This window comes from Schistocerca americana, chromosome 1 (genome assembly GCF_021461395.2).
Source record: "Schistocerca americana isolate TAMUIC-IGC-003095 chromosome 1, iqSchAmer2.1, whole genome shotgun sequence".
Lineage (NCBI taxonomy): Eukaryota > Metazoa > Arthropoda > Insecta > Orthoptera > Acrididae > Schistocerca > Schistocerca americana.
This window is the reverse complement of record NC_060119.1, coordinates 831,566,746-831,579,244: the sequence shown is the minus strand read 5'-3', so window position 1 is coordinate 831,579,244 and position 12,499 is coordinate 831,566,746. Positions and strand designations below refer to the sequence as shown.

The following is a 12,499-nucleotide window of genomic DNA, read 5'->3' as shown; positions in this document are numbered from 1 at the left end:
CACACCTTGAAATGTTCACATGCAAAATCTCCTAAAATAAATCATTCACAAAGCTCGAACTTTCTCAAAATACTCAGCACTGTAGTTGTTTTTTCATCAACTACATGAGAACTGACTAAACATACAGATTACTTCATTTTGGTACAGATTTGATCAGTACAATTTAACATATGTGTTTACCAGAATGCGGCTCTTGAGTGACTATCTCGACTCATAGATCTGAGGCACAAAGCCCTACTCAGATGCACAGGAAATGCTGAATTCCTTTGGCTAATATGTTAAGCAGTCAATCAGATTATCTAGAGCACTTCTACGCTCATGGTATTTCTAATGTCAGCCAATCATATTACTACACACAATTTAAACTAGAAATCTCTTAATTCCAAAACTAGATAAAATTTAATGTAAACAAAATATGATTCCCTTCCACAAAATAAATCACTAATAAATTTTATACTCAATACCTCTTCTGGTTCCTTTACAAACGTCACAAATTCCCCTAGTACGCAACTTTCTCAAGCTTACATTTATATAATTTTAATAAAATATCACATTCTCACTTCACGTTTGTCCTCTATTCACTCTCAATCTCTCCAAAATAGTCACACAACTGTAACACAATGAAATGATATTTTTCCAATGTACTGTTAATTATGTCAGAAATATGTGGCAATGAAACTGAAGAAAATTGCAGAATATTAGTTTATATTAACGTATCCTCTTGGTTGTAGTTTCAATTGATACTATAGATGAATGCATTATAATCCCTAACTCAGTTATTCTGTGTTTTAGGTAAAAATTTATATCTCCGAAAGTATTGAAGTTATTGACTTGAAATTTTAGCGGCGTGGTTCTGTTATCCATAGAATCTTGTACACTCAGTATGAAAAAGATCGATTAATATTTAATAGTACTTCTTCAGATTCATAGAGAGTATGTGTAGCGCATTGCACACAGCGTTAGGAAGGTATACCACTTGCCCGGCCCAGTAGCCAATGTCAGCCGTGTGAGCATGAGAACCGAAATCTCCTCTCTTCCTGGGTTCATGACAAGTTATGTTTTCAATGAAAGGTGACAACTTGTAATATGTTGCTACATTACACTGGAATGGACACATCAAGGACATGGTGGATGTGATGTGTTCCACTCAATCGTCATTGTCATAAGAAAATTGAACAACAGTGTCCAGAAAGCTTTGACCACCATTCATTCTTGGGGACTGTTCTATTCGTCAGATGTATACCAGATGGAAAGTAGTATCTCTGATTGTGAGACAGCATACTGAGAGACTGAAGATGCAGAATGATACTGCAGCAGTGATGACGCGAGTGCTCTTGCTATTTTTAGAAGGTACAGACCTTCCGATGACCTGACTCAAAAACTTGACATTGGGGAGGTGTGATGACAAAATGCTGTAGTATATTATGTCATTAAAATCCCCAAAAAGGAGGGAGCTGTATAGTCTGGTACCGTGCGCCGCGCGATTTGAATCCCCGCCAGATGTCATGGACGTCGAAGACCCCTAGAGGACTCTACACCATCGTGCCGTATACTGTGGCGGCACTCGCCTCCTGGCCCGCATTTAGAGGGCACCACAGTGGACCACGTGATTGCAGTGGCCAATAGTGGTGTCTCCAATAGCGTACTTAAACATCTGCCTCTCGCTCAGCCTGCCAGTCTAACCTTGCGTACGTCTCAGGACATGTCGCCTCTCCTTAGACAGCGTATTTACTTTCGTGTTTTGTTTATGAGTGTACGTGGTTGTCTAGTTAGGTTTTATTGACTCTGTTGTTTCATTGTTGTTGTTGTTGTTGTTGTTGTTGTTGTAAGGTCCTTCGTTGGTAGTGTCCGTCCTCTCTCGTTGTGTTGTTGTTCGCGGGCCGCTCCACGGGTCCCGCCACATTTTCTGTCAGTTCAACCCCGCGACTGTTCCGGTCACCGTTACAACATACAGTAGTCTTTCAGAGCATTTTTACCAAAATCTTCATTAGGAGGAAAGTATATGGAACATTTTGGAAATATGGCCACTCAGACTACCATTTCTCCCTGGTGAGATCACTCTCCTGTATAGGCTTAGTACAGAAATGTCATATTGTTTAAAGTGGATCTCCTGGAGAATTACTGATTGACGTCATCTGTGCTCAAGAGCTCAGTTCCTTTGCACGAGTCATAAACTCATTTATATTTTATTGGACTATGGTATACAGTGATTGGCAAGATTTGTCTCCTCAGGTCCAGTGTGTGTAGCATGCAGACGGGTTGGTTGCAGGACCCTAAATGGCCTTCTTCTAACCAACACTTGGCCATCGTTGGCACTGATGCAGAACCGCATTCAATAGAAAACACAACAGACCAACACTCTTGCTTTCAATGAACTCTTGCGTGACACACTGAAGGCACAAATGGTGGTAGTTAGGGGTCAGTGGAATGCATGCTACAGGGTGTCTGGCTTGGAGCTGTTCTTCAGATGCAGTACAATGCGCCAGAGCCATACGCTGAATACTGCAATCTTTCCTCTTGGTAGGGCAATGTGGCCATCTGAAGCCCAGTCTTCTTGCACTATACATTCTTGTGACCAAGGCTGCCAGCAATTACACACAGTGGCTACAGTTCAGCCAAGTCTTTGTGCAGTTTTGATAAGGAACATCCAGGTGCTCATAGCCCTATTACACAACCTTGTTCAAACTCTGTGAGGTGTTAATAAGGGCATCTTTGTTGCTTTAAAGGCATTCTGGACAAACATCAACTCACCACGTCCAATCTCAAAGGTAACTATCGCTTACGATGTGACGGTCTGCCTTCTTTGTTTCTTCGCTTGTTGTCCTCAGTGTACTGCATTGCTACACCGGCTGAAAAATGGGTTGCAGAAGTACATCACTGACTACTTTAAATGATGCAGCTGACAGGTGCACATTTGCATTTCACAGCACTTTACTTTCACCGTTCTCAACCTCCCAACAATACACAGTTATATATGGCCAGTGCACTACTGTTTTAACTTTCGATAAGCCTCATTAATAGTTTTCAGGTGAAAATCCACATACTGCTACAATAGTTTACTATTGAACATCTATGAGCAGTAGAAACCTAACCACAAAGTTAACAGTTCTTGAAGAGTAGAATGGTATGTATGGAGCAGACACAGTTGTTGTTTTAAGATACGGCCTAGTTGTATAACACTTATTTCACAGTTAAGTTGAAGCATTGTTGTTGTTCTAACAAGCACAGGTTTCTCATATGAAACTCGGCCATGGACTGACTGTCTCAGGAGCAAAAATCTCGCCCTTATATATCCTCACAATAATAGGTGCTGAAACTACACATTGTTCGAAATTAAATTTATAGAAATTACAATTAAAACTTAACTCATTAAATTAACTGAATACATTGAAAAACTGGTTCTTTTTAACAATTTCCTCTACTACAAGGGTTTGGCCGAATTATTTGTTTAAATCATGAAATTAACATATATCATCAACATGTTTTCGAAGAGAGCCAAATAGATGCTTTAAGATTACTAGTATTTCGTCTTCCAAATGTTTATAATTAATACAGAATTTATATTTGTTTACAAGTCAACAACAGAATTTAAGTTACGAAACAATTATTGATTTCACCCTATAACAAAAGATACTAACTAGGAATAGTCAAACTAAATTATAAAATCAGTTACATACATAAACTAAGCACAAAATTAGATCTGGTGTTATATTCTTTAAAAATGAGGGCCAACCTTTCTCTTTTGTGAAAATGCAGATTATACTCACGTATGTCAATCAAAATTAGTCAGACATGAAAGAATGAATTTTACGGAGGCAGATGGAAAAACGAGGGGAAGTAAAAATATCCCACCTTGCTTTGTCACTATGACTGTACAGCATATATTTAAAGCAAACCTGATCTGCATTCTCATAGTGGCAATATTAATGCCACTCTTATGTGAGTGGCATGAAATTTGAATAGACACCGTCTTTGAGATGTAGAAACACCCCTACCCACTTTCATTTATGTAACACAACTCCTTCTTGGAGTTGTTGTTTTTTCTGTCATTTTATTTTGTTCATTTTTAAAATAAACCTTGCTTTTCTGTCTGAGATTCCTCCAGTATGTAGAATATTGTTTTTAATTTTCTTGTTTATCATAAAATCTACACTTGAATTTCCTTACTGCACTGTTAACTGTTATGAAGCCGATATTCTGATTTTATTTCTATTTTTCCTCATAATTTTTTTTAAAACTTTGCTTCTGATAATACTGCTATACCCAGTTTGATGTTTTTCAATTCTTCTTCAGATTCAGGTAACCTGTCTTTGGACACTAAACTTCTGCAATGTGTTGTTACTAAATAGAAAGTAGAAACAGCATGGCTTATAAGGTCCATATCGTTGTTGATTTAGTCAAACATAGGATAGCCATACCCTGTGGCCTAAAGCTGTTGCCTGAGTTCTCTCAGTCCTCTACTGTCAATACTTTTTCTCTCAGGCTGGAATACAAGTGTTCCAAGAACATGCATGTGGCAGTAGGGCCACTGAAAAAATGTACTCATGATACTCTAGCTTGCCTGGGTCTGAAGAGTTTGATGAGGCATGTGAACAGTAGTAAGTCTTCTCAACGAAGCTATGCTCACAACAGTTTCAGCCAAGCCTGATCACTTGGAAGATTCAGATCTTGGAATCAAAATAACCAGTTGACATTCTGATCACGTGCAAGGAGAACCCTAAGTCTCAAGGCTGTGTATCCATTTAACAGATGTGAACCGTTGTGTGGCTTGTGAAGTATCATAATGCATATGGTTTCACACACAGACTCACCATGCTGACAGGATGGTTTTGTCTGCAGCCCATCCATATTTGTTTCCCACAATGCTGTCCTTTCATGTTTGTTGTCATTTAGGTACTAGCAGCTGTTGTATAGTATTTATGTCTGATCAGTTCTATTAATTCCCACGAAGATGCAGTTCTTAGTATGTAGAGATTTTCCTCATCTTCACAACAGCTGGGTCCCTCATCCTGGGATCTGAATGGCCTGTCCCTCCTTTCTGTTCTTCCCCAACCCATGCCTCTTTTCTCCTTTGGGAAGGTGCTAATGGTTTCTAAAGCTAGGAGTAGCTATTTCATTTCTAAATGTGTATATTAGCAGCATTGGAACTTCATTTCCTGAAGGTAAGTCCTGGTCATTTAATCTGTGTCTCTAATTTTACGGTTTTTTAAAGATAATTTTCCTTTTTATACAACATATATTCCTTTTTTCGGTTTGCAAATATGTTGATTGAACACTTTCTTTCAGAAAGATAATGCTCCTAACAAAATCAAAGAAAATGAGAGAGAAGAATAATCTTGTGGCTGTTGAAGGAAAACGATTGATACAAGATTTCATAGATGCTGGAGCAACTCCAAAAATGATATTCTTCAGCAGGCAGCAGGATATTAAGAGCATCTGTACTGGTCAAAACCATATTGAGTTCCACAGAGTTCCATATAAACAACTGTCTCTGTGGACAGATGTTGCTACTTCTCAGGGCGTTATAGGTGAGTTGTATTACTCTTTACAAAATCTTTTGAGACATTTAAGATGTGATAGTATGTGTGTTAGAGTTTCATGCACACAGTTTTCTTGGTATTGATCAGACTAGATAATGATGATAGCTTACGTTAAATATCCACAGACAGCTGTAGATAGATCATCTTCATCAAATCATTACAATAAGTGATACATTAAGTTGCAGACAGGCACAGTTAAAAGACTCTTGCACATTATCTTTCGACTACAGGCTTCATCAGAAAAAGAAAGACACACACACACACACACACACACACACACACACACACACACACACACACACATTCATTCACAAAAGCAAGCATACCCCATGTACACATGACCATGGCAGCTCGGACCAGAGTGCAACTGTGACATGACAGTTGCACTCCGGACCGAGCTCTTGGAGGTGACATTCATGCATGTGTGAGGTGTGCTTGTCTGTGTGGATGAATGTGTGGGTGTTCCTGTTTCTTTTTCTGATGAATGCTGTGGCTGAAAGGTAATGTGCAAGAATCTTTTAATTGTGCCCATCTGCAATTTAAAAAGTCATCTGTATGGTTAGTAGAAGTTTATCTTTTCCTGACTGTTGATATTCTAAATTGAAATTTCCATTGCTTAAATCATTATAATAAGTAGTCCTGGAAGATGGTCACCAAAACAAAGAAAAGTCCCTTTAAAAGAAGCTATTAATAATTTTCTGTATTGAAATAAATGTTGGATTGGAGGCTCTTCTGGCAGTACTCCTTAATCAGTGAATATACATGTTACCCTTTTTTAAATATACAAGAATCCTTTTGTCAGGACATACAGAAAATAAGGAATTACACTGCAAACAAACATTGAAAACTGCAACATCAAGAGTGATTAATGTGCCTGAGAAGAACTTCGTACCACAGATTAAGTACATGACAGTTCACAATGATAATGGTGACAGACCTGTACATAACCTCTTACTGCAAGAATTCATTTAGGGTGATGTCCCAGGTTGTGGCCATAAACTGGTCATGTTGCTGTGAGTTGTGCTGAATGTAAAGTGGAGTAGCGCTTAGCGATCCAGGCTGGTGTGCTACTGTTTTCCAGTTCAGATCCAATCACCAACAAATACTTGTTATTTACTATTTATCATTTCAAGAAGGATCTAAAAATGTTTCATGTTTTTAATGTTTGCATTGTTGTTGTTGTTGTTGTTGTTGTTGTGGTCTTCAGTCCAGAGACTGGTTTGTTGCAGTTCTCCATGCAACTCTATCCTGTGCAAGCTTCTTCATCTCCCAGTACCTACTGCAACCTACATCCTTCTGAATCTGATTAGCGTATTCATCTCTTGGTCTCCCTCTACGATTTTTACCCTCCACGCTGCCCTCCAATACTAAATTGGTGATCCCTTGATGCCTCAGAATATGTCCTACCAACTGATCCCTTCTTCTAGTCAAGTGGTGCCACAAATTTCTCTTCTCCCCAATTCTATTCAATACCTCCTCATTAGTTATGTGATCTATCCATCTAATCTTCAGCATTCTTCTGTAGCACCACATTTCGAAAGCTTCTATTCTCTTCTTGTCTAAACTATTTGCCGTCCACATTTTACTTCCATGCATGGCTACACTCCATACAAATACTTTCAGAAACGACTTCCTGACACTTAAATCTATACTCGATGTTAATGAATTTCTCTTCTTCAGAAATGCTTATCTTGCCATTGCCAGTCTGCATTTTATATCCTCTCTACTTCGACCATCATCAGTTATTTTACTCCCCAAATAGCGAAACTCTTTTACTAATTTAAGCGTATCATTTCCTAATCTAATACCCTCAGCATTACCAGATTTAGTTCTACTACATTCCATTATCCTCGTTTTGCTTTTGTTGATGTTCAACTTATATCCTCCTTTCAAGACACTGTCCGTTCTGTTCAGCTGCTCTTCCAAGTCCTTTGCTGTCTCTGACAGAATTACAATGTCCTCGGCGAACCTCAAGGTTTTTATTTCTTCTCCATGGATTTTAATGCCTACTCTGAATTTTTCTGTTGTTTCCTTTACTGCTTGCTCAATATACAGATTGAATAACATCGGGGAGAGGTGACAACCCTGTCTCACTCCCTTCCCAACCACTGCTTTCCTTTCATGCCCCTCGACTCTTGTAACTGCCATCTGGTTTATGTACAAATTGTAAATAGCCTTTCGCTCCCTGTATTTTACCCCTGCCACCTCCCACCTTTCTGCCTTCCCTTCATTGCTTAGAACTGGGTTTCCATCTGAGCTTTTGACATTCATGCAAGTGGTTCTCTTTTCTCCAAAGGTCTCTTTAATGTTCCTGTAGGCAGTATGTATCTTACTGCTACTGATATGCGCCTCTACATCCTTACATTTGTCCTCTAGCCATCTCTGCTTAGCCATTTTGCACTTCCTGTCGATCTCATTTTTGAGACATTTGTATTCCTTTTTGCCTGCTTCATTTACTGCCTTTTTGTATTTTCTCCTTTCATCAATTAAATCCAGTATCTCTTCAAGGATTTCTACTAGCCCTCATCTTTTTACCTACTTGATCGTCTGCTGCCTTCACTATTTCATCTCTCAAAGCTACCCATTCTTCTCCTACTGTATTTCTTTCCCCCATTCTTGTCAATCATTCGCTAATGCTCTACCTGAAATGCCCTACAACCTCTGGTTCTGTTAGTTTATCCAGGTCCCATCTCCTTAAATACCCACCTTCTTGCAGTTTCTTCAGTTTTAATCTGCAGTTCATAACCAATAGATTGTGGTCAGAGTCCACGTCTGCCCCTGGAAATGTATTACAATTTAAAACCTGGTTCCTAAATCTCTGTCTTACCATTATATAATCTATCTGAAACCTGTCAGTATCTCCAGGCTTGTTCCATGTATACAACCTTCTTTTATGATTCTTGAACCAAGTGTTAGCTATGATTTAGTTGTGCTCTGTGCAAAATTCCACCAGGCGGCTTCCTCTTTCATTTCTTAACCCCAATCCATATTCACCTACTACGTTCCCTTCTCTTCCTTTTCCTACTATCAAATTCCAGTCACCCATGACTATTAAATTTTCATCTCCCTTCACTATCTGAATAATTTCTTTTATCTCATCATACATTTCTTCAATTTCGTCGTCATCTGCAGAACTAGTAGGCATGTAGACTTGTACTACTGTCGTAGGCGTGGGCTTCGTGTCTATCTTGGCCACAACAATGCATTCCCTGTGCTGTTTGTAGTAGCTTACCCACATTTCTATTGCTTTATTCGTTATTAAATCTACTCCTGCATTACCCCTATTTGATTTTGTATTTATAACCCAGTATTTACCTGACCAAAAGTCTTGTTCCTCCTGCCACCAAACTTCACTAATTCCCACTATATCTAACTGTAACCTATCCAGTTCCCTTTTTAAATTTTCTAATCTACCTGCATATTCTGGAATATTAGCTGTGTGTGTAAGTAGCAGAATTCTCCACCCAGGAAGGAGTTCTGTGCTGTCTGTACATTGGCATCCATAGTAAATGAACTGTCGGTGCTAAGTGTTGTATTTCACTGATGACTCTGCTTGCAGATTTGGGCTTAAATGTGATTATGACATGACATGTTTTGGTGAAGACTATGGGTACTTCAAAACACCTATAAGCTATAGCTCCAATTAGCCAACATAAAAATCATCGCCAACATGGCAACATGGACAGGAACTGGAATGCAACCAGTTGATTGTTCCGAGGTCCCTTTATATAGGTGACCAATAGGAAAAAAAAAAAAAAAAAAAAAAAGGTCATGTGCACATCAGGCATCCATCAGTGTTTTTGAAGATACTGGTCAGGACCTATTGAAATGGCTGAAAGAATTTGACCGAGTCACCAAATACAATGGATGACATGACATGACGTGTTTGTAAACATGTACTTTTGCTTGGATGGCACAGTCCAGCAGTGTTTCAAGGACAACAGAGGGAAGCTGGATATCTGGGACAAATTCCAGGATGAACTGAAGAAAAACCGGTCAAGGTGGTGCAGTTGTTAGCACACTGGACTCGCACTCTGGAGGATGATGGTTCAAACCTGCATCCAGCCATCCTGATTTTGGTTTTCCGTGAGTTTTCCAAATCACTCTAGGCAAATTCCAGGATGGTTCCTTTGAAAGGGCACAGCTGATTTCCTTCCCCATTCTTCCCTAATTCGAGCTTGCGCTCCCTCTAACGACCTCATTGTTGATGAGAAATTAAACACTGATCTCCTCCTCCTCCTCCTCCTCCTCCTCCTCCGAATTCAAGAAAACATTTGGCAACAATCAACAAGAAGTCAGTTTAGTGGAAGAACAATTGAGTGGGACTCAATGTCGTGGAGAAATGACACAGTCCTACACAAAGAATGTTTTGGCTCTGGGCCACATTGTGACTCTGAATATCAGAAGACAACAAAATCTCACTCTGATGAAAGGAGTTGTAAAAGACATGTACCAAGCTTTTCTCTGGTAAACGATGTCACAAAAGCCAAGGAATCTACGTCTACATCTATACTCTGCAAGCCACTGTATGGTGTGTGGTGGAGGGTACTTTGTACACCACTGTCTCTTCCCTCTTTTTCCTGTTCTGGTTGTGTAGGACATGTGGGAATAACAATTGCTGGTAAGTCTCTGTGTGGGCTCAAATCTCTATAATCTTATCTTCGTGGTCTTTTCATGAGATAGCTGTTGGAGGAAGCAATATATTGGTCGACTCCTTTAGGAATGTACACCCGTGGAACTGTAACAGTAGACCACAACATGATGCAGAGTGCCTCTTTGCTGTAGTTCGCTGAGCATCTCCATGACACTTTTGTGCTTATTAAATGAACCAGTAATGAAATGTGTTGTTCATCTTTGGATCCTCTGTGTTTACTCTATCAGTGCTATCTGGTGCAGATTTGCATACTGATGAGCCCTATACAGGTACTAGTCAAACGAGAGTTTTGTGGATTACTTACTTTGTTGATAGATTACATTTCCTGAGGATTCTTCCAATGAGTATCATTGTGGCATCTGCCTTACTCATGATTAATTTTATGTGAGTGTTCCACTTGAGATTGCTGTGTATGCATACTCTTAGATAGTTTGTGGAAGTGACTGCTTCCAATGATTTTTCAACAATTTTGTAACCATATTATAAAGGGTCATCAAGTGGTGCCAGTGCATCGAGGAAATGCAACTGAAAAAAGTTGGGTGAATGAAGTATGAACAACTCCTGAATGTGGTCCCTGTGTCAGTTGTTTAAGCCCAACATGACCTTGCCTCTCTGATATGTCAGGTACTAAGAGAAGAGATTTTGGGGTTTGTGAGAGCCAGATATGTTAGACTGAGTACACGAGAGGTAGTAGCCATGAATGTCAACCTCGTATGGCAGGAGGAAATAGAGAATGTTGAAGAAGAGGTGTATCAGTATCTAACATCAGGTCTTCACCACCTGTCAAACGCGAACATATGCTACAGCTACAGCTTTCAAATGACAACCCAGCATCTGACCAACACAGGTACAATAACTCCTCCACCAATTATAACACCTTGCAGAGGAACATTTGGAGGACAGAGGACTATTGCAGAGAAAGAAGAGTAGTGTTCTACAACTACTTGGCTGTAAGACATCAACCACAGAACAGTTCTATTCATGCCAATGAACTGCAGATGATTGTAGTTGACCTATGTGACGAAGCTCATTGCTGTAACCTGGATGAGGTCACTTCCTGACAAGCTGTAGCCATACCCCATTGTTGTACAGAAGTACCAACTGCTCATCCAGCTGTTAAATTTCTGAAAACTGCTTGAGCCAACTATCTACAGAGGTGAGACTGCTACAGATGAAAATCCTCTATTTAGGATGACAGTGTGCGGTAACGGGCAAGCTGCGGCGCCACTCAGCGGGTTGCGGCCACATGGTGCCGAACGTTAGCTGGGGTCCAGAGACTGCGTGGCTGGGAATTCCATGGTGACGCTGTGTCAATGAAAGAGACTTGTATGCCAAGCATGCCAAAGATGGCGGACTTTGTGAAACCATCATGGCAGACATTTCACAATTCGTGTAGAAATTAATAGTAGCAAGATGAATCATGATACATCAAAAAGAAACATGTACATGACCATTATTTGCATGGTGATTCTGATGGCGCAATCAGATTTTCAATATCTTTATTAGTTTAAAGTTTAGTATCTGACTGTAAATTATACAAGTAACACCCAGCAACGAATTTCCAAAATCTAAACGGTTCATCCGATTTTGTCGATCGTCATGTCTTTAGAAAGCTATTTGTGTAAACATAAATTGGTATACATTACAGGCATGTAACTTGAATAGTACATGAGTTATTGGAGGTCGAAGTGGCCGATTACTATCGATCGCATCAGGCCATAAGTACTCCTCAGTTACACGAATTAACGGTAGCAGAATGCTTATAAATATATTTATTTGTCTATGTCTTTGCTTATATCCGATTTATACTATTCATGAAGAAATTGGCTAAATATTTACTGTGTTTTAGAAAGCACAGAGACATTAGGCTACTGGCCTACCTCTTGTTCTATTCCTTTGATATATGTTTATTTAATTTGTTTATGTCTCTAATAATGTGTGTTAGAGTGCATTTATGGTCCAGCCTTAGGAATATTTATTTAATTTCAAGTTATTTAAATGTAAATCCAGTATTTTGAATGTGTTTCATTATGTTTGTGTGGGTGTGTTGGCTTGAAGACACGGCGCGAGCGCTGTAGCTAATCACAGCGTTCGTGAATGGGGAGACTGGATGAAAGCAGGAGAAGAGTTCTAGGCAGGACGGGACAGGTCACTGAGAGTCTGGGATGGTATGGCGCGAGGGACACACCGTCATGAGAGAGACTTGGAGTGTGGAGTGGTTTGTGCATGGTAGCAAGTTTTACTTCGGAGTGCGGACTTGTGAACTCGTATTTAGAGATGTCCAAAACGATAGCCCAGTTCAGTA

General features: G+C 39.6%; 1 protein-coding gene across 1 annotated transcript in view; it reads left to right on the top strand.

Moving 5' to 3' along the window:
• The window catches only part of LOC124613068 (rRNA methyltransferase 3, mitochondrial), a 66,027-nt gene that overhangs the window by 33,388 nt on the left and 20,140 nt on the right, over window positions 1-12,499 (top strand). The window contains exon 2 of the mRNA XM_047141655.1: window positions 5,287-5,528. Coding sequence (XP_046997611.1) covers window positions 5,287-5,528 — 242 coding nt within the window. The remainder of the gene's footprint in view (window positions 1-5,286; window positions 5,529-12,499) is intronic.